Here is a 23,444-nt window from a genome sequence, read left to right on the forward strand (position 1 = left end):
TTTACGCGCTCTGACTGGAGGAAACGGGGTTCCTCTGCTGAGATCACAGCTGCATCTGCAAGGGGATGGAGATGTTTAAAATAGAGGAGGGGGGGTGTATGGAAGCTATTTTAATCCTCTTTGACTCCCTTCTCTTTCTAATCAAAGAAAAATTAGCTGCAGAAATCAAGGCCTGTGCTTCTGTCCAGACTTCTCTCATTTGTCAGGCAGGTTGCACGCCTGTCTGAGGAGCCCTATTCCTCCTCGCTCTTTCCATTTATCTGCCGTTTTTCTAACAGCTCCACACTGGAAACACACAACGCTGTGTGGCGTTTGTGACGAGGGCCTAGTGGGATGGTGACCGTTTTGGGAATTGACGCTTCTGAAAGATAGAGGGAGAGACGAGCAAGGACGGTTAACTGCCTTTCCATACTAGGAGAGGTGGGGGGAGGAGAAAGAGAGGGAGAGGAGGGTAACGTGAGGAGATGCAATGAGGGAGAGAGAGGAGGTAGGAGGAGAGAAATCTGGAAAGAGATAAAAGCAGCGCACCAGAGGCAGAAAGACTGATGAGGTCGTGCCAGTTAGAGCGGAGAGGCAAGTGAGCAGAGCCGGATCCTCCCTGTGATTGTGCCGCTGCTTCTCCGACTGATCCGACGCAGGTAGGGAACACACACGTCGCCTTCAGCCGCCTTCAGCCGCCTTCAGCCGCCTTCATCCATTCACCACACACCCAGCCAGCAGGGGACGGCTGTCACGGTCCGGAAATGCCCAAAAAGTTGGTGTCTGTTCTCTGAAAAGGATGGGTTGTTTGTAAATGCAGGCTGACGGAAGTGTGGAATGGTGGAAATACTTTGAATAAATAATCCCAACTTAAAATTAGAAGTAATCAAAGGTAAATGCATCTCTGCAGTTCTATTAAAAATCATATCTACAGCAATTCTGTGACAGATAGACTCTTGGTTTTAATGTATAAAGATCATGAAAAAAGTAAAGTAGCTTGTCATTGATTATGTTTGTGTTGTACTTCAAAGTTAGCTACTATATGCATTTATATTGACACACATATATATATGCAGAAATATGTTTTTCTCTTTTTCTTATGCATCAGTCAAATACATCAATGTCTCTTTAGATAAACAAAATATACACATCTTTGCTGTTAGACTTCTGGCATATATATATATATATATATATATATATATATATATATATATATATATATATATATATATATATATATATATATTCGGTAATTAATGTAGCGTGTTATATCACAGCGCTGTCCCCACATATTGTCCTTATGTCCATCCTTTCTGCTCTCTCTGTCTGCAGCGTAGCTTAGGTACGTTGGAATAAGCGGCTTTTGCACGGCCGTCCGACTTTCTGCCACAAAGTTTCTTACCTCCTGTGGTGTTGCCCACCTGCCTGAGCGTCCATCTTTCTCTGCGCATGCATCGATGTCTCCACCGATCAGGCATGCATGATGAAAAGGATAATGTAACCCAGATGAAGGCTTTTTTCCCCCCCTAGCCAAGCACAAACTCCTGAATCTGCTATTGTTGCCTAATAAAACATTTTTAAGGGGGGGAAAAAAAAGAGCAAATTACCTTCCCTGGCGGCTCCTTGTTAAAATCTGTGTGTGTTTGTGTGTGTGTGTTTGTGTGTGTGTGTGCAGACCTGAACGCCGGGATTTATGAGCTGCAGTTGAATGTTTGCGTTATCACTGCATGAAGCTGCTCTTAATGCACGGGGAAGGTGCCTGGTTTTATCGTGTCTTGTGCCCCACAGGATTAAAAAAATCCTCCTCTGAGTGAGTCTGTGCTGGCTGATGAGATCAGGACTGGGCTCCAGGTGCCGGTGTGTGTGTTTTATTTGTTTTACACATGTCAGAATCACTGTACTACGGGCTGTTATGATCGATGCCTCTGCAGGTTATTTGTGTTTACATCTTTGTGGGAGTTCAGGAAAGGTCAGATTGCCAGGAGGTGTGTTGCAGTGTCGGCGTGATGCGTTCAGGAGGAAGGTCAAAGGGTTTGCCGAACCAAAATAGTGTAGAAGGGATAAGGGAAACGGAGATCAGGTGTCAGGTACCAGGTGAGTCTTTGCAGACCTCTTCTGCAGCGGAGAGAGCAGACCGGAGAGCTGCAGTGAAGTCCACACGCTGAGGTAAAATTCAGGTCATGGATTTCTTTTGGTGTCATTCTAATGCTGTGATTCAGGAATATTGGGAAATGCAACTTTTACTTTTTGGGAATAGTTGGACATCCAAACCTAAAAACGCCTCCTGCAGTGGTGCGATCTCCCCGATCTGAGCTGGGCTCTGTGTCTCCATAATGCAGGTATTTTTATGGGAGGCTTTTAAGCGGCGCTGTGGTTCATCTGCATTCAGTAGAGATGGAGAATTGATCAAACGTTCAACGATACACGAGGCTGCAGTCAGAGAAAGAGTGTGAGGTGGACCTTCAGAGCTATGTTGGCAGAGTAACTCAACCTGACCTCTGGAAATAGACCTCAGGGACAATATGCAGCAAGACATGGGTGTTGTGTGTGTGTGTGTGTGTGTGTGTGTGTGTTGACTAACCCAAATTTAACTGTCTGCATTCTGCAGCTGCTTGGAGTTTTAGCTATACTATAAAAACACGCTAAAAAGGCACTCTGTGTTCTTGTAAGGTGTCAACAGAAACAAAAATCTACTCAATGATTGAATTCCTGGTTTAAATCAGCTTTCAGTGAAGCAAAAAATTGCCTAGATGGCTTTTTGAAGAGCTTATTTTCATGTTTTCCTTTATATTCAAATCAAAACACGCACGTAGGTCCTCACAGTCATATTGATTTCTATGTCAGAAGCGGAGAAATATGTATATAAAAAATTGAAAAAGTAAAACAACAGCTCAGCACACAGCTAAAAGTACTAAAACAAAGTAGCTCAGTGAGATAGTGAGGTAAAAGGAAAAGGATACATATTTACAAAAATATAATCGGGTCATCTCCATCTAATTGCAATTATTACAGTGCCTTACAAAAGTATTCACCTTCCTCGGCTTTTTGCCTATTTTGTTATATTCCAACCTGTAATTTAGATGTTTTAAGTTCTTTTTTTTTGATGTGATGGATCTGCACAAGAAAACTGGAAAGTGAAATGAGAATACATACCAAGACTTGATATGGGTATATGTATCGACACCCTTTGCTATGAAGTTCTGATGCAACCAATAACCATCAAAAGTCCCATAATCATTGAAAAGAAGTCCACCCGTGTGCAATATAAATGGGTCAGTGATCTGTCGGTAAGAAAGCACCTTTCCTGAAAGGCACCAGAGGCCGCTAAGCAGGAGGCGTCACACCATGAAGACCAAGGAGCTCTCCAGACAAGTCAGGGACAAAGACGCTGAGAAGTACAAGTCAGGGTGTGGTTCTGAAAAAAATATCAAAACATTTGGCGTTCCCCAGAAGCTCCATCACATCCATCATCTTCAAATAGAAAGGACTTGGTACCACGACAAACCTGGCAACAGAGGGCTACCGACACAACCTCAGAGCAGGAGGGCGTTAATCAGAGAGGCAGCACAGAGACTGAAGGTCTCCCTGAGGGAGCTGCAGAGCTCCACAGCAGAGACTGGAGGATCTGTCCAAAGGACCACACTAATCCATACCTTCCATAGAGCTGGGCTCTATGGAAGGTATGGCCATTAGTTAGTGTTAAAAATAGGAAGGCACGTTTAGAGTTTAACAAATGACATGTGGACGACTCCCCAAATGTCTGGAGGAAGATGCTCTGGTTTCCAGCTGGGAAAACCAACACATCCCATCACCCCACAGTGAAACATGGTGGTGGCAGCGGCATGCTGTGGAGATGCTTTTCAGCAGCAGGGACTGGGGAACTGGGTCAAGTCGAGGGAAAGCTGGATGGGGATAAATCCAGGGATATTATGGAGCAAAACCTGTCAGTATGCCTGTCTGCCTGCCTATCCTGCCAGCAGGACAGTGAGCCGAATCACACTGCTAAAGCAACAGGTGAGGGAATTAAGGAGAAACGTTTAGAAGTTTTGGAATGGCCTAGTCAAAGTCTAGACCTCACTCTAACAGAGAATCTGTGTTTAGATTTGAAAATTGCTGTTCACAAGCAAAGACCATCCAACACGAGGGAACTGGAGCAGTTTAGTTATTGAGGAATGAGCAAAACATCTCACTTTAAGCTGTAATTGCTGCAAAAGGTGGCTCTACATTAAGTTGGGCGGTGGGGGAAGTTATGCACTCTGTAGTCTTCTGTTTGCTGTGGGGATATTATTCTTCATCAGATACAGGTGAACTATATAGAGATCAATCCCAAAACTGTTAAAGGCTGCACAACACTTGAAACCGGAGCAAAGGTTCATCTCCCAGCAGTACAACCACACCAGACACGCAGCCAGGGCTACAATGGAATAACCATATTATTGTCTCAGAGGATCGTCAGAGTCCAGAGTTGAGATGCTGGTAGAGCCAGACCCCAAAAGACTTGCAGCTGTTCTTGCAATAAAAGTTGCCTCCACAAAGTATCTGAACACTGAATACAGTTTTTAAGCAACACTCCTCTGATTTTTAAATGTAGGAACATTTTTAAAACCAACAGTTTAACTTTTACATCCCAGTCACGCTTCGTTTTATTTATTTTATGCCATAAAATTGCGACACATTAAGCTCGGGGTTATAACGGGACCTAAACGTTGCAAAGAATGAATACTTCTGGAAACCTTTAAACTATTTTTAACCTGAATATACGCAACAACAAAAAAAGAAAAATAAGTTGACGATCGAAAGACAAATTACATTTTCTGCACTATTAGTGATTTGAGCATTAAATATTCAAATCTACATTGAACTTAACAGCGCTGCGGTTTGTTTTCCTTCACTCGTGATCTAAATAAGGCAGGAAACGTTGCGTAAAGGATGGGTTGGGAGAAATGAAAACACATGTTTTCCCCCTCTGTTTCTCTCCTTAACCACCATTAAAATGTATAAAAGGGGGGGGGGGGGGAGGGTTTGCAGTGATGCACGCGGCCGCCTCCCCTCTCGGCCTCTAAATAGAGTGTGAGTCTGACTCAGCTGCAGGTCAGTGGATGGTCAGTCGGTGAGGTCAGACAGACTTCACATCCAGCCTCAGACATGTCATACGTGCTGTTTTATTTCAGGGCGGCTCCTGCAACACGCATTCCCGCTGAATATTAACCGTTGTCGCGTAGCCAGCGGCTGGCTCGGGATCAACACACACCCGAAGGTTAAAAAGCTCGAGGGTCAGAGAGTTCGATAGGCTTTGTTCTCAGATAAAACGTCTGTGTTGTGATACGGGGCGGGCGGCTGGAACGGAGGATTTTCTCCCTTCTGTTATTCTTCTCCCAGGGTTTGGTTTCCTAAATGTTCAGGCTACAAGTCAAGCCAAGTTTATGTACACAAAAAAAACGATTGATTTCAAAATATGCCACCCATTTTACAATTTAACCCTCTATATCAGCCTTTGTGGGGTTTTTTTTTAATCATCTCCAGCTCCACCATGCATGAGGAATAACCCGGGTCTTCATATTTCATTCCTTGCAGATGATGTCTTCAGAGCACCTGGCCTGTGGTTGGCTGCAGAAGCTCCTCGTCGTGCTTGTGAAGCTTTGCTTCGCGTTCGCTGGGCCTCTGCGACCCCTCAACGGAACGGGCTGCGCAGCCAGGGGTCCTGCTTCCTACATCCTGGTCTTTACGGGTCACTGGAGCCCGCAGGCTTTTCCAAAACAGTATCCCCTGTTCCGGCCCCCAGCGCAGTGGTCCAAACTCATAGGTGAGAAAAATACGCTCCCTCTTTGGCGTGTTTGGAAGTGATGGAGTGAAAGAAAAGCCGTGCGTCATCGTATTTAACTGGTAGAAGATTTTAATACTGCATGCTAAACTCTTAAAAAAAAAAAGTCATACAAACCCCAAAAAAAAGTTCTAAATGCTACCAGATGGAGTTTCTCTTTGTTTCTCTAACTGCTATCAGACACATCTCGAATGTTTCCCTAATTCCTCGGTGCGGTCCTGCCCTCCCGCTCCTCATTTCTGCTGGTTTAGTGTTGGCGGTAAAGACATGGTAGAGGTTTTGGGTGTGGTGAAGGTGGGTGATGATAGTTAAGGTGTGGCGGGTCAGACTAGTTACTTCAAACCCACGATAAATTGCAAAATGTATCCATACCCCCTCCACACCTCATCCTCTTTCAGACTCTCTTGTTCTTCTCTTCTTCCTTGTTTCAGGGGTAAATTATTCATGCCTCTTTTTCAAATCTTGTCACAATACTAAAAACAAGGAATAGGACACATGATTTTGATTTTTACCAAAAAAACAACCCCCAAAACATTGCGTCAAGAGCAACAAGGGGAGTGGTGGCCTTGTGGTTAGAGCACAGAGCTCTGGTCCCAGAGGTTCTGAGTTCAACTCCCACAAGTTGCCATTCTGGGTCCCTGAGCAAGACCCTTAACCCCCAATTGCTCCCCAGGCGTTGCACAGTGGCAGCCCACTGCTCCCCAATGGGTATAGGTTAAGATGTAGAAGTGAATTTCTCCATTGTGAGATCAATAAAGTTTAATTATTATTATTATAACACACCATTCCCGTAGTGAAACATGCTGGCGGCAGTATCGTGCTGGGGGGGTTGCTTTACCTCAGCAGGGACTGGGGATCTGGTCAGAGTTGGTGGGAGGGAGAAGGATGGAGGTTTGGTCGTGGAGCGCCTAAACGCAGTTAAGATCATACTGAAATGTTTTCTAGAAAAGTCACGCTGACTTACAAAACACGTGGAACACTGGAAGGGATCACTGCGTAGCATTGGAAACAAGAGGGTCCAACAAGAGGAGGGAGTTTAAATGCTGGGGAAATTGCTGCAGCGGAGAGAGGAAGGGCGTAACAACGTGATTGGAGGTCAAGGCAAAACCAAGGCTCCATAAGCTCGATAAGGAGCTATAAGGTATCCCACAATCCTTTGCGTGACATGATGTAGCAGCACAGCCCTTGATGGAAATCAGCGAGCATGTCCGGAGAGCAGAGATCGCCTACTTTGTAGTTCATTTTCAGAAGGCTGTCATGCATGTACGTTTCCGTCACGTAATGACGTCAGAGTTAAAGGCTGTCTGAGTTTGGCACAACAGTCCAAACTCCTTTCCTCCCCACAATAGAGTTCTCACTGTTGTCCCCATGAAAGGTCAAGAAACAGGAGTTAGGAGCTAAGATTAGTTGTATTCGGATGGAGCCAAAGAATCCCAAAAACTCTCACGCTCACATTTTTCGAAATGTTATTTAAAAAAAGAAGTAAAAATCAACGTCTTTTCCAATTCAGTTCAATTCAATTTTATTTAAATAGCGCCAATAAACAACACGTCATCTCTGGACGCATTACAAAGTCAAATTTAGTCAAATTCAGTCAAATCCTCCAGACAGACGGATCAAAATGTTTCCTGTCAATAAGTAAGCCCAGCAAATTGCATCAAGTCTTGACAAACTTCATTCCCTCCTCCTGAGTGAGCGTAGAGCCACAGTGGACAGTCGTCTGCATTGTTAATGGCTTTGCAGCAATCCCTCATACTGAGCATGCATAATTTACATAATTCTACTTTCAAAACATGTGGTACTTTTTGTTGGCCTGTTATAACCAATCTGTATAATCTGATTGAATTTAACTTTGTAAAGTGCCTTGAGATGACATGTTTCATGAATTGGCGCTATATTAATAAAATTGAATTGAATTGAATTAACTTGAATGGTAAAATGTTGCAGGGTCTTAACATCAATGTTTTTATAATTTAGGCAAAATAAATCATCTTAAAAATGTGCAAAACTGAGAATATTACAGTTTTGCTTTTGTCTTTAACAATGTTTATATTCTTATTTGAGTTTAATGATAATAACAATAATAATAGTAGCAGACCTTTAACAAATGTTTTTGAAGAGAAACATTACTTATGATTTAATCCCTGATAAAGTAAAGTTATACTTTGATAAGGGAATGCGACGTGGACATCACTTACCTTCAGCTCAGTCACCTTTACTGGTTTTAGTAGCTATAAGGTGTTTTTGGTCCTTGTGCTATTTTAGGAGTTTTAAGAGTCAATAAAACTGCCCAAGGTGAAAATTTAAATGCAAGTTTATACAATTATTGTTTATATATCAACCGCTGGGCCGCATAACGGAGAGTTTTCCAAGAGAAACGACTCGTCTCACCCTTTGATCCCAAGAATAGAGTGTGACGTACGTTCAAGCACAAGAAAGCAAACAGAGCCTTTCTAATGTTTTCAAGCTCTGTCTGCATCGTAACTAGTACACCTTTGCCATTTTACTAACATACTGGGTGTTGATGTTGAGAGTTTAGAAAGGGAATTGGAAAAAAATGATTTATATATGTTGTTTTGTTCAACTTTGTTGAGAACGACGGAAACAAACTTCTCAAAAAGTCTGGAGAGCAGCGGCGTGTGACGAGTAATTTCGCTAAATGCTTCGGACGCGGTAGCAGTGACGTCTGGTTTCCAGGTGTCTCGGCGGTGCCATGCCAGAGGAGAATGCCCTACTTATTCCTAACAGAGACAGGCACCAGCGGTTCTGACACACTCATAATTATTTCCACGAGCTTGGAAAGGGATGGTCTTTGTCGCCAGGCAAGAAAAACACAAGGGCCTCAGCGGGCAGACGGTAAACTATAGGGGACACAAAAAAAAAAAAAAAAGCTGGAGCAAGCGTTGCTAGGGGCATGGGGCCGAGGACTCTCAGAGACTGGACTCTGTCGTGGCTAAAAAAATAAATAAAAAATACTCATACAATGTAGGAAGTGTTGGCTTTGAAGTCTTGGTGGGGCTTAAGTGTGATGCATTATCAAATTTCAGGGTTTTGATGCTAGTTAGGATGGAATAGCAATTAAGTCCACAAGCGATGGCGGTATGGGGAGAAACAAGATAGTGTGTGAAGTGTGCTGGGCAGCTAGTGCAGCTAAGGGTGCGCTCATACATGTGTCAAGACTATTTAAGGTTAAAAAGCACGACTCTGTGTGCGCTTGTGTGTGTGTGTGTGTGTGTGTCTTTATGCAGCTCTGAAAAGTGAGGTAAGGCAGAACCATCAGAGCATTTGTCAGCGTGTTTCTGGCTAACCTTTCTCTGCCCTTAAAACCACGGGCCCGGGTCAGTGGCTTTGTGGGTCTCCAGGACCTGTGGTTTATAAATCTAAAGCCGGGCTCTTGATTTTTAACAGATTTCTGAGATAGCCAGAACGATATATAAAAGAATGTGAGGAGAAAGCCTGCCGGCCCAGACGGCAAAAGCAGGAAAAAAAAAAAAAAAAAAAGCACCATTAAGGGTTTTCAGAATTGTTAAAATAAATTGTTGTCCACCTTCTGTCTGCCAAATCCATGATCCTGACCTACATCCTGGCAACTCCAGCCTGTGTTGTGGTTTCCACAGAAATAGATGGAGAATATAACCTTGCAATTACACATGCATATGAGCAATTCCCTCAGAATTATCAGTTTAAGTGCAGGAAGTAAGAGGTTGCAGTGGAAATACACTCGGGGGGCCCCGCGGTGGAAATGATCTCATCGTCTGGCCCAGGACTCTGTGGAGCTTCATCCGCACTCGCAAGGAGTCAAGTGAGCGTGCATCTCGCTGCCCCGCGTCTCATATTTCTTCAATTTCTTTTTCTCTCCCAACAGCGGTGAGCCACAATCAGCACTTCAGGCTCTGGGAGGAGGGCTCTTCAGCCAGCTCAGGGGTGCAGAGCTTCGCTGAAGTCGGGGTGACGGTGGAGCTGATGAAAGCGGCCAAGGAGGCCAGGAAGAAGCGCACGGTCGGAGCCATGCACCGGACGGCTGGCATTCCCAACGGAATCGGACACAGCTCCATGGAGATGCTCATGGTGCCCCGCAACCCACTGGTAGGACCCAATAAAGCTTAAAAAAAAAGGCACAATTATCCTCAGACAGTCACTCTGACCTGGGTCCATTACGCCGTACATCTGCACAGACCGAGTAATTTCCTACTTATTTCCACTACACCCTGTCAGACGTTGTTTAGACCAAGTGCTTGAGCTCAGTAGCCACAAACGCCCACATCCATCCTGCGTGGTTTGCTCTCCGTCTGAACTGGGGCCGTGGGAGGGGCCCGTTTGGGTAAGGTAAATACGAAAGAGAGAAGCCAGTTATCTCGACGTGATGGCTGCACACACGTAAAACCAGCTGCTTTTGTCCTGTGTGAGGGAAATGAAAATAAGCCCACTAGGGATTTAGGTGGTCGTTTATTAGCCTGTGGAAATTTGAGCTATAGCTTGTTTTATCAGTGTAGAAACTAAAATCAAGTGAATCCTGATATAATCATCAACTCAAACATAAATCATATGTTTATCATGTAAAACTAAAACAGCTTCTTACCAAATGCAGCTGGCATCATTAACAAGACCCAGGTCCCTCAATGAAGCTTTTCCGCACATTTAATCACTGTTCAGTGTCATAGCGTAGAACAGATTCCTGGATCAATGTGTGCTTCTGTGCATTTTCTGTGTCTCTGCTCTGTCTTCTCTAACCCCCGGTCGGTTGAGGCAGATTTTACATGTAAGGGAAAATGTCAGACGAGGTGTCCATTATCAGAAATGAATGGTCGTTTCTGCGAAGTACGTGTCCTACAACACTTTTTAATGGACTCTGCAGCCAGTCAGAACGAGTAATCACACAGACCATGGTATAATGTATGCTTTCGTCAATATTTTATAGTTTGCCAAACACACACAACACAAACCCAGAATAATGCACATGTAATTATCTACTGTGTTGTTCTTCTTCTGCAAGCAGTTGTGTTATTCTTATCTATTCTATTTTTATTCTTATAGAACTTGCATTTGTTTAGTTTATTCCATATTATATATTTCTACATGTGCTTACGTCAACTGTATGTTTGTCTGTGTGCAGCACCTTGTCACTAAGGCAAACTCCTCCTACGTATAAAATACATCTTGGCATTAAAGCTCTTTCTGATTCTGAAACCTCAAGAGGTCAGTTTCACTAGACTCACATTATATCACAGCCAGACTTCAGAAAGTCAGAAAACTCAGAAACAGAACTTGTCTGACACCATGATGTAGGCTAAAAGATGTCAAAAGCAACACATGATGCTCTGATCCAAAGAAATTCAAGAACAAGAGACAAAAAAGCCCTTCATCTCTATTAGTCTGTAAAAAGATTCAAAAACCATCTCAGCGGATTTTGGATTCCAGTGAACTGCACTCAGTCATTATTAACAAATGGAAATAGAAACTGAACAGTGGTGAATGAGCCAGCCTTCCAACATTACTCCAAGAGCGCACCGATGATTCGTCCAGGAGGTCACAAAAGAAAACCAAAACAACATTTAGAGCTCCATACTTGCCTTAGTTAAGGTCAGCGATTCAATAAGGAAGGGACTGGGCTAAAATAGCATCCATGAGAGGGTCCAAGGCCAAAACACCACTGCCTCGCATTTGTTGTAAAGCTCAGAGCTCAGCCTGATACGGTGAGGTAAACCTGGTGGTGCTATAGTGCGATGGTCTGAGGCTACACCGATGCTTCATGATGACGACAACAACTAATACCTGATGGAACCATAAATTCTGCTCTCTGACGGAAAATAACCTGAAGGAGGATGTCTGCCCATCAGTTTATGATCCAAAACTCCAGCTCACTGGTGTTATGCCTCAGGAAAATAATCTGAAGCACATCAGCATGTCCTACCCTGAATGGCAAAATCTGGACTCATATCCAATTTAGATGCTGGGACACCATCCTAAAAAAGCTGTTTGTGCTAAAGGCTGAAATACCTCAAAATTTGCTTCATGGCTGTTCGGGTGCGATGACTTTTCCGTGTAAGGTGGGGTTGGTTAGAATAGCTTTCTTGCCCTCAATAAAAGGAAATTGTAATTCGAAATCTACATTTTTAAATTTGCCAGGTTATCCTTGTCTGATATTAAAATTGATCTGATGATCTGAAACATCTGATTGGGACAGAAAAAAAGGTAAAACAAGAAATCTGTGAAGGGGCAATTTTCAGAAAAATCGGATTAGACTGATTTGGCCTGGTCAGTTTATGTTCTTTTGGGGTTTTCCTCTCATTAAGACTAATTTCTTGAGATTTAGTCAACGAACAAATGCCCTGACATTGTCCTTCACAATTTGTTCCGCTGAGTTATTGAAATTCAGTTGACTAGTGAACCTTTTTTTAGATGCAGCAAAACCGGTCCAAAGCCTTTACACTAACTCGGGGATTTTCACGTGGGATGAGTTTCTTCTGCTTGGATGCAACACTTACTTTGTCCAAACAGAACGCTTTTGTTTTGAACCAACAACTTCAGTGTTTGGTCTCCTCTGTCCACAAAACGCGGTTCCAGCAATCCATGTGATCTTTAATAAACTGCAGATGAGTTCGGTCATTGTGTGGGTCCGAGCTGGGAACATTTTGCAGATGGGCAGTGGCGTTCTTGTCAAACGGCGATCCCCCTCTCTCCCCTGCAGCGCTGCGATGAGCCTCATCGTTGTTCAGAGTTTCCTCTCACTCACGAACATTGACGCGAGCCTTTAGCTGATTAAAAGTTGCTTCAAACCAGATCGTGGTTTCAATATAAATGCCAAAGTTAATTTTCTGTCATCCTCACCCTCCGACGCGAAATCAAAAAAAAAAGAGCTGAGGTTTCCAATGTTTTCAATTAGGCGTTAGATTTCATGTGTTGGATGCAGATATGAATTGACACAACAGAGCTCATCAGATGCGAGCTGGTGAAGTATGATGGGCGCTGTGTGCCGACCCGCTGGTCCAGCCAACAAAATCCTTCGTAGCTCATTGATTTTAACAAACATTTAACATTTGTTTCAAGAATTCGATTCAAACAAGAGGAGCTGTTTTGGATTGTAGAGTACATACACATTCCCTTCCTCTGAGATATTACCCATGAAGATGCTTGTTCGCGTTACTCGGCGTGGTTTAGCTTTGAGAGAGATGAAAGCGAGAATAAACCCCCTTTATATTCACGTATGTACATTGGTCTGATTTTTTTAATGTGTTCTGATCCCTTGATGTCGTATCCAGTTTGCCTCACCGTACAGACCATCTTGGTGAAAACCTGAACCTGATTAATGCCATTAGGCGATTAATGTTTGCTAAAGTGAAGCGCAGAGCTAGCATGGTAAGCTAAATGTCACTTATTGTTTCAGTTTTTGGTTCAGTTCAGATCGTTTTTGTTTTTTTTATTTAGCAGTAATTCACATCAAATGTCCGCTTTACAAGATAATTCAAATTTAATGATATCCAATCTAAATTCAGGCAATAAAAGGGTTTAGTTCATGGTTATTCTGAGTTCACCATACTTAGCAGCTCTGTGTCTGCTGTGGAAACCTTCGGCTTTCTTGGATCCAATATATATTCAAGGACCTAAAGTGAGAGTGCAACACTGTCACAGTCATCAGGAAGGCCAAGCTGAGGATCATCCAGTCTGTCTTCTGCTCATCCATCACTGTCTGGTTTGGATTTGCCACCCAAAAGACAGTCAGGACTGCAGAAAAGATCATTGGTGGCAATTGCATTCAGGACCTGTATATTTCCAAAATCTGGAAACGGGCAGTAAACATCGCTGCAGATCCATCTCACCCCGGTCACAAAATGATCAAACTTCCAGAGGGCAAGAGCACACCATAAGTAACCCCTTTTGGTGAGCGTTGTTTCTGTAAGTACTGATCACGAACAGCAGCTCATCGTGTTGTCTTCTAGGCACAGGTTGTCTGGGCCAGTCTGTTTTTAGATTAGACAAGCAAAGCAAAGCCCAGCAATTGACTGTGTTTTGTTGGGCATGATTTAATGACGCGGTACGGCTGATAACTTAATCTGCGCGTATGCCCCTCTGTCTGTTTTAGTCGATTATGCTCTCATTCATAAATGCCACCTCATGCCTTTGAACACAGCCAATGGTTTATACGACATCCCCCAGGAATGCCAAACACATGACTTCTGTCATCATGTATCCAGCCATTGTTTAATGTGCAGCTCAAAACAGACGGAGGCACAGAATGTGAGCCATTTTAAGCCGCCCAAGAGAGGGCAAGCTTAGTAGTCAGGTTCTCAGGGTTGTATGCTTTCTGCTGGATGTCCTCTGGTCTTTGAGAACGATTTTCTGAAATGGAGACAAAGTAACACAGATTGGGTGGGGTTTGAAGAATTGTCTTTTTTACTATCATTCAGATAGTAAAAAAGAAATACCCTAGGATTAACATAGGTTTAGAAGTATTTCAGGCAAAGATGGAAAGAAAAAGCGGCAGGTAGTTTAATGAACAGAAAAGAAGGATGTGAACTTATTTATTCACATAACTTCTACTGGTCTTTAATAGTAAATGGACTGAATGTTTCTTAAATAGGGCTTTTCCAGTCAGCACTTTACGCTATATAACACATTCACCAACACACAGGTCAGTTAGCAACTTGGAGTTAAGTGCCTTGCTCAGGGAAATATCAACATGCGACAGGGGGAGGCTGGAATCAAACCAACAACCTTCCAGTTGTAAGTTCCAAAAAAAGGTTAAAAAACAAAGCAACTGGACTTGTTTTGCGTAGTTGAAGACGTTTCGCTTCCTCTCCAGGAAGCTTTCTCAATTCAAAAAGTCTGGAGTAATGTGGAGTAACAAGCTTTATACTACTACCCTAAGAAAGGCCTTGTAATGGCTTAGATAACATGCAAATTCAACTAAAAAAGGACCACCCCTTAGTAATGGGTGGTCGTTAAAGACATTAAGCCAGCGGATTGGACCGAAACTGGTCCACTCCTCTGTAACGAGGAGTCGTTAGGGTTGTTATTGGCTTGTCTTAAAGGAATAATGTTTTGATCACCCGAATGAGGGTGAGAGTTAAGATGAAGATTGACCGGAATTAATCCTATAGCTGTGTTGTAAGTACTTACTTACACAGGTGGCACAGTTTCACTCCCTGGTTCTCACTAAAGATCATCTGTGACGATTGTAAGGAGGGTAGTGATCTTTCTGACATTCACTGTTTATCCATCTGCGTTTGGCTAAATCATTCTTGAGAGCCTCTGTTGTCTGTCCAAATTTCCTTTCTTGTACAGTTCTTAAACCCATAAGATAGTTTCGGTGCACAGTTGTATTTTTGGGTCCTCTGAACCAGTCTTTCCCACTCTAAGACTGCCAAGCTGAGCCATAATCCCCAAATGTTTGTCCATACGTGAAAGGTTTTCGAATGTGCCCTTTTTTAGTTTTCTGTCACCACCTCAGTGAGTTTGGACCCTCAATCCACTCTCTGAGATGAGATCATCATTTCTTAGGAAACGTACATCATACAGGAGACAGACTCTGTGCAAGTGCACACATAGCGACTGTGTTTTATAGTCTCAAAATCCCCGCATCGACTCTCGTGTGTGATCTCAGGCCTATTGCATTTATTATGCTGGCTGATGTTTCTGTGATCTCTGTAATTTCATTCATTCTGCACTCATCTCACTTTCCGCAGCAGGGGGATTTAAACATTTGCACAATCCAAAGTGAACTAATGGTTAAAACATTAGAACAGCAGGTGTTTGCTTCACATTTTGAGGCTACATGTCAAAATACATAACATTTCTATTAGATACAAGATTATTTTTTGTTCTATAGTGCTCATTGTTTGCGAGTTAAATTGCTTAACAGCTATAACTGTGTTACATGCTTAATAGCCTTTATTACAGCTCAGATTCTTTTTAAAAGCGTTCTGTTGGATGTCTACAATATCTTACCTTAAAGACCCCCAGGAAAAAAAATAAATCAGCCAGAATGTAGATGCTACTGCTTGCTGAGGTCTCCAGGGCTGTGTCAAAAGTGCAGTGGGTTCTCTATTACCTGTGAAAGAACATGACAGGTTGGGTCTGGAAGGACATTGAAGGGTTCATGGTTTATTGTTTTGGTGGCAAACATTGGGATCCCGAGTGGAAAACATTAAGCACATTGCTTGGAAACGTAGTTTTACACCTTGAACATTTCAGAAACCAATGTGTATTTTTTTATCAGAATATTATGTGATAGACCAACAAAAAGAGTTTGAAATTGTGAAATTGACAAATATTGGGTTTTGTTTTGTTTTTGTCAAATGAACATCACAAAATGTGGTGTCCAGGCTCAGATTGGATGGATGGCGCATGTTGACCTAATTTTCAAGGCTTGCCAAAGATTCTCTGTTGTACCTAGGTCTGGACTTTGACCTAAGTATATTGTTTAGGAGTTAAGTTCTTTCACATGAAAATGCTTTGATTTATTTGAGGCATTGCTGAGGAATATTATCCTACTGGAAAGTAAATCTCTACCGGATCTCTTAAGTCATTTTCAACCCCTTACATTTTTTCTTAGATAACTGGTTAATACTAGTTATCTATATATTATATTCATAGGACAAATCTATCAGTAAAATTCTGTCTATAATAGTATACATCTCTATATTTATTCAGTAAAAACCCATGTCCTGTACATATGGAACCACTGTTTATCCTGCACTTGCTGCTATTGCACTTCTGGTTAGACCTAAACTGCATTTTGTTGCCTTGTACCTGTACCTGTGTAATGACAATAAAGTTGAATCTAATCTAATCTAATCTCTCTGTTTATGCTCTATCCCTATTTTCATTCATTCTGACCAACACCCTCTCCCTGCGGAAGAGAAGCATCCTCACAGCATGATGCTGCCACCACCATGTTTCACATGAGGATTATGTCTTTCGGGGGGGATGTGCAATGTTAGTTATTTTGATCTCATCTGAACACGGCTCCCTCTTCCACATTCCCAACCCTTACATGGTTTGTGGAAAACTGCTAATTATGTCTTTTTGTTTTCTTAACGGTTTTAATCTTGCCACCCTTCCAAAAAAGTCCCAGATTCAGGGAAAGCACCGCTTATAGCTTTGACAGATTCTCCTACCTCAGCTGGTAACTCTGCAGATTTTTCTAGAGTTACAAAAATCATCTTGGCCACATCTCTGATTAATGTTCTCCTTGTGCATCCTGCCAGTTTAGGTGGATGGTCATGTCTGGCTTAGGTTTGCTGTTGTGTTATGCCCTCTCCATTTTCTGATGAGGGACTAAACAGTGCTCTGCGACATGTTCAAAGCTTGGGCCATTGTTTTATAATTTAACCCTTCTGGAAAACAACCTGACCTTCTTTGTGTCTAACGTGGCGTCCATGAAGCTGTTTGCTCTCTAAAAGCAAACCTCTGAGACCCTCACAGGCAGTTTTTTTTATTTATTTAGGGGTATCAGAGTAAAAAGTCTGCTTTTTAAATTTTATTTGTAATTCAAAACTTTAAAAGGTTTTCTTTCACTTTGCAGTGCACTAGTTTTTGTTGGTCTATCACATGAAATCCCAACAAAACAAGTCAAGGTTGTGGCTAAAATGTGAATTTAAGGAATTAAAGGGGTATGAATAATCCTAAGTGTTTCTACTACTGTCCAGTATATCATTTTCTGTTGCTTTGCTTGTCTCTTGTTTACAAAATGTACGCACAAAAATCTGTATTCAATTGTTTTTTGTTTTGTTTGTTTTCTTCAACTGTTTAAAAATTAATTCCTCTGTATCGGACTCCAAAGTCTTAAACTAGTCTTTTTCCTTTCCTTGGCCTACAGTTATCGTTGATGGTGAAGATTATCCCCAGCCCTGACTGGTTTGTTGGTCTGGACAGCCTGAATCTTTGTGACGGTAACCGGTGGAAAGAGGAAGTGACCGTCGACCTCCAGCCGTACGACGCAGGGACGGACAGCGGATTCACTTTTTCCTCTCCCAACTTTCCAACCAGCCCCCCAGAAAACATTACAAAGGTATGAAGCACAGAAAAAAAACAAAAAAACATCATCTGTTTATGTCCTTCACTTAGCTGTTGGTGCCTCAAAATCTGGTGCCTCTGTCTTGTTTTCAGAGTAAGTAAGCAGCAGAGTGGGAAAGGGGCATCATTCTTAGCTGTCTTCTGGCTGAATGATGGTTTGGCAGCCCTCACGTCTGACCTGAAGTGATTTAAATAAAAATAAAAAAAATGGAACCCTTATGTAACAGGCTATCAATCCTTTTGCAGCATGTGCTTTAAAGTTGGCTAATATGCACTGGAGGTTCTACTGAGAATCTGTTGCTTTTTCTGATGAAACGCTCCCTGACTGCTTTTCAGATCACGTCACAGATGCCGAACCATCCAGCAAACTCCTTCTTCTACCCTCGACTAAAGGAGCTTCCCCCTATTGCCAGCATAAAGATTACACGGCAGCGCCGATCGCCTGACCGCCAGGCCTCTATCTCCAACCACATTCTACCAAACTCTATCAGTCCTCAGCGCTTCTCAGGTGATAACACGATACTTTCTTAAGACTTTACTTCACAAAGGTATTCACATGAGTGGATCGATGGAGAGCCGCGTTTATGGTTGCAGATGCAAAAACTTGAGCGTAGGAAGAACAATCCTGAGCTGTGTATGGTTTGGGGAAAGGAAATGTGGACCCGGACTGAGGTTATTATTGAGTGATGGAAGACGCATTTTGAGGATCCCTTCGATCCAATCGTCTTGGCCTTAGTGGAGGTGGAGGCGGAGCCTGAAGAAAGCGCTTCCATCATCATAGCAGGGGTCCCAGAATTGGTTCAAAAGCTCCCCGGCAGCAGGACGGCAGGTGTAGATAAGATTCAGTGTGGGGCTGTAATGATTGCCATGCCTTCTAAGTGTCACATGGTGGATAGGGGTAATACCGCTGGAGTGGCAGACTGGGGCGGTGCTCCCAATCTTTAAAGCAGGGGACCGAAGAGTGTAATCCAACTGTTGAGGATCACAGTTCTCAGCCTTCCTGGGAAAGATGACTCCGGAGTCATGGAGCAAAAGCTCCTACTGACTGTCGAACCCTTTATTCACGATGAGCAGATATGCTTTCATCCTGGCCGTGGAACATTGGACCAGATTCTTACTCTCCCTGAAATGCTGAGAACGTCATGAGAGTTTGCTTTCTTTTATATACATGGGTTTTTTTTAACCTTGTGTACCACAAAGGATTTTGTTGGATGTGCTACGGGCGTTTGGGGCATTTGAATTGTTTTTGAGGGCTATCCGATCCTTATATGTCTGTGTTCGCCGTCTTGGCATTAAGCTGAACTTGGTCCCAATGCTGGCTGGACTCTACCAGGGCTGTCTGTCACCAACCCTGTTGGCGGTCGTCATGAACGAAATCTCAATGCACGGTCGTGGAGAGGAGTGCTCTCTCGTTTGGGAACCTTATTGTCTCTTATTTGCTTTTCACAGATGATGTGTTTCTGTTGACTTCTTTAGCCCATGACCTTCAGGGTCCATGGAGCAGATGGATTGGGGTTTGCTCTGCCAAAATGAGAGGGCTCTTCCAGTCTGCTGTGCTGAAGACAAAAAATAAAGCACTTGATTTACCGCTGCACGTAGCTTCTGACCTTGGCAGCATCATGCAGTGTGGATGCTGTCTTTAGCAGGAACAGGGAAGCTGGTCAGACTAATAAAACGATGGATCAGGCAGAATACAGGGCAGCCCTGGTAGGAAACTTGTTAGTTGTCAAGGCTACTTAAAACTAAGGTAGTGCTTCAACTTCCAGCAAGACACTGACCCCAAACCATTCAGCCAGAGCTGCAATTAAATGTTTAGGATTAAAACATTGACTTGGCCCAGTTAGCTTCCAGACCTTTTTCTTATAGAGAAGCTGTGGTAAGTGTAGAAACTGACACTCACAGAAGTTCTCCATCCAAGGATGACAGAGCTTGAGCTATTTCACACGGAAGAAAGGAAAAAACGTTCAGTCTCTGAAAGTGCAAAGTCTTTTCTCTAAAAATTAATTGATTTTTGGTATGGAAGGAAAATTCTTTCTACAGCCTTCGTAGTATTTTTGCAAACATGTTTGTAAAACATTTAATGTAACTTTTCCACTTAACAACTTTTAAATACTTTGTACTGGTTTGTCACGTGAAATTAAAGTTGGGTAGGGTAGTCAAAAATGGCACTCAAGTAAGCGTAGCGCTACTTCAACATATTTTTACTCAAGTGAAACTAAAAAGTAGCCGATCAAGAAATTAGTCATTAGTAAATTATTCAGTAGGAATGCTACTCAAGTACTGAGCCATAGCATCTGATTTAATATTTAAACGTGAAAGAGTAAAAGCAAAGAAACATTTAATAAATTCACCTTTCTGAAGTGTTTTCATCATAACATAAATAAAACCAATACTTTACAGCAGCCAATACATATACAGTTAGAACAGTGGAAAATAACAAGAATATCTACTGTTTACTGTATGTTCACTTGACCTCCAAATGGCTCAATGATCTCAGCACTGTACAAACTAGAAGTCTCACTTTAACATAACCTGCAGACGTGTTTCTCTGGTGCATTTTTGGGTAAACGAGTCCGTTCTTTATTCAGTGAAGTTACTCACAGTGGGTAGAGTCGCCGGAAATCTTTTTCATGTAAGAGAAGAGATATTTTTCAATAACGTTACTCGAGTAAAGGTGAAAAGTACAATGCAGTAAAACTACTCCTAAAAGCACATTTTGTTCAAAAAGTTAATTGAGTAAATGTAACGGAGTAAATATAACTTGTTACCACCCACCTCTGCATGAAATCCCAATAAAGTACATATATATTGATAGTAGGGGTTGTGACATGACATGGATTTGGGGTATGTACATGCTTTCGAGAGGCACTGTATGTCCGAACAGAAAGATATTAAAACAAATCTTCAGAACGTCCGCATGATTTAAATAACATAATTCTATAATTATGTATATAAAAGGATTGTTATGCAACAGGCATTGTTTCTGCCATGTTTCTTCATTCCTTTGTTCCCTCCCTTTTAACCCAGCAACACCTCTGGACTGTGAAGTCTCTCTCTGGTCATCCTGGGGTCTGTGTCTTGGTCCCTGCTCCAGAGGTGGAGTCCGTCACCGCACACGTTACATCCTTCTGCGGCCGGCAAATGCTGGCAGCCCCTGCCCTGAGCTGGAGGAGCAGGCTGAATGCGTGCCGCACAGCTGCATGAAGAAACGCCAGTAACTGTCGGAGCAGGAGCATAAAACACAGCCAGTGTTCAACACTTGGACTCTCGTGCTATCGCTGCTGGACTGAGAAAACCTTTCATCATGTTGAGAGTTGCTCTGGTTTTGTCTTTTTAATTGAAACAACGGGATCTCGGTGTGTTTTGTCTCTGAAATACATGTTTGCAAATGAGCAGGACTAAAGAAACGGCAGGAGTCTGTTGGAAAAACTGGTGGATGAGTAATAAAGAGCTAAAACGCTATTTGGTCTGACTTGATTTTTCTTTTTTTTCTTTTTTACAATTGTTGTGCAACCTTGCTGCCCGGAAAATCGAGGCATTTTGTAAAATGTAAATAACAGAATGCAACCATTTGTAAATCCTCTCCAACAAATCTATAATAAATAAGACGTAATTCATGTTGAAACAAAAGTTTTGTGTTGTGTTTTCAGTTTTGTCAAAGAAGAGGTAAAATGGGAAATGGCCTGTACTTGTAATCTGTAACTTCACTGCCAACATCATGTTTAAAATTGTTGAGACAAACATGGGGAAACATTTTCCAGCTTACAAAAATCATTTAAATTTAGATTTCAAATTTTTGATAAAAATACCCAAAGGTAAAAGGGGCCATACAGTAGAAAAGTAGAGATGCACAATTGCTGATCTCCAATTATTTGAAGCTTTGTTTTGCTAACGGTGATTTTTACAGTGTCTCATTTCTCTTTAAGAACTATAACTAAGAACAGACAAATGAATAGAAGTACAGCATTGAAAATATATTTATTTCTAGCCTTTCAGCAGTTATTACTTATTTATTGAAGAAAAAGAGGTCATTTCATGTGAGAAAAATTCCACTGGAGAACAGTATTTCTCTGTTTAAAAACAAAGATTAGGGAGTTGAAATTTTAAACTGGCTTTAGCATCTTACACTAGAGATTAATTTGGTTAATTTAACTAATAAACATCAGTCTCTGTTGGTTTTTCTTGGAGACTGTACAGTTAAATTAGCATTACATTTCCAAAGACGTGATGTTCCATAACAAAGTCGTAATGCTAAAAAAGAAGAACGTTGCTGTGCTCAGTTTAGGCTTCCTGTTATCCACTGAAATTCTTGCTCTCTCTCACTTCCAGCCACCATAGACAAAACTAGCTGAGAGTCTGTGAGCAAAAGGTCCGACTTTGAGTTTCCAACTAGAAGGTCCTCTGTCATAGTTAACCAATGTCATATTGCGGCATTCAGAAAGTGTTATGTTTTAAAGAAATAGATCTTTAATTTAAATTGATTAATGGGGGCACAATGGTGGCACAGGAGTAGAGCGCATGGCCCATGTATGGAGGACTCAGTCCTCCATGTGGCCCTCCCAGGTTTGACTCCTGGCCCATGGATATGTGCTGCATATCTTCACCCTCTCTTGACCCAATATCCTGTCATCCTGTCAAATAAAAAGAAATTTAAAGAAATCATGTTATGGACTTATTTTTCATCTATCCATTATCTTCTCCTTATCTGGGAACTAACAGGTCCAGCAGTGATACCCACACATTCCTCTCTCTGGCACATTCTGGGAGATCCCAAGGCATTCAGACAGGCCATGACAGACAGGATATAAGGTCCCTGCAGCAAATTCTGGGTCTACTGAAGGGTCCCCTCCCAGTGGGATGGGTGACATCTTTAGATGCAGAGGAGCAGCAGCAGCAGCTCTACTCTTTCATAATGACGGAGGACTTCATCTTAGCTCTAAGATCCAAACCTAGCCACCCTACAGAGGAAGCTCCTTTGAGCTGCTTGTATCCGGGATGTTGCCCCTTTAGTCATGACAGCCATCTCCTCACCATAGGTGTGGGTTGGAACATAAACAGACCAGTAAATTCAGAGATTTGCTAGTTTTGGCTTGGTTCAGTCTTCACCACAACAAAACGTGCCCAGATTATTCAGTGAACAAGACACCAAGACACTTAAAGTCCTCCGCTTTAGACAGGACACTCTGTCTCTACCTCAAGCAGACAGTCCAGGCGAGACCTAGGAGCCTGTCCCGAAGGGAGCAATCCACCTTTCCTCTATGTTAACATGTGAAAAGGCATCTGATGCCAATTAGACGATGCATGTTTCTCAAGGTTCTGTGATGGTTTGACGCTCTTGGCAGTGAAGTCATTATTGATGTTCAACGAGAACGTTTCAGAAGAGCGCGTCCTGAGATCCAGGCAGCACGGCGGTCTCCCTGGTGTAAAGGCTTCATATGTTAATGCGGCTTGTGTGCGGTCCAGGCCGGCTCCCCCACTGAAAGTATTTCACATATCATATCAAATAATAAAATGAAGAGGTGGCAAAGTTTCAAGCAAAGGAAATTATATGCTCGAACGAAACATTGCACTTTTCCACCAATGCGTACAAGGAGTTGTTTGTTGTATTATTGCGCCACACAGATTAGTT

At 42.4% G+C, this 23,444-nt stretch overlaps 1 protein-coding gene across 3 annotated transcripts; it reads left to right on the forward strand.

The window, feature by feature from the left end:
- The first annotated feature begins 344 nt into the window (after positions 1-344).
- On the forward strand, positions 345-21,445 carry spon2a (spondin 2a, extracellular matrix protein). Of its 3 annotated transcripts, XM_036127668.1 has the most exons (7): positions 345-638; positions 1,312-1,321; positions 5,554-5,782; positions 9,666-9,886; positions 17,619-17,810; positions 18,152-18,323; positions 20,843-21,445. In XM_036127668.1, the coding sequence occupies exons 3-7, from the start codon at positions 5,554-5,556 to the stop codon at positions 21,031-21,033; spliced, it is 1,005 nt and encodes a 334-aa protein (XP_035983561.1). In that variant the 5' UTR covers positions 345-638; positions 1,312-1,321; the 3' UTR covers positions 21,034-21,445. The 3 variants fall into 3 exon arrangements, with proteins under 3 accessions (XP_035983561.1, XP_035983559.1, XP_035983560.1); XM_036127666.1 differs by lacking the exon at positions 1,312-1,321 and having other exon boundaries at positions 348-638; XM_036127667.1 differs by lacking the exons at positions 345-638; positions 1,312-1,321 and adding an exon at positions 1,917-2,145.
- Positions 21,446-23,444: the final 1,999 nt, after the last annotated feature.

This window comes from Fundulus heteroclitus, chromosome 23 (genome assembly GCF_011125445.2).
Source record: "Fundulus heteroclitus isolate FHET01 chromosome 23, MU-UCD_Fhet_4.1, whole genome shotgun sequence".
Lineage (NCBI taxonomy): Eukaryota > Metazoa > Chordata > Actinopteri > Cyprinodontiformes > Fundulidae > Fundulus > Fundulus heteroclitus.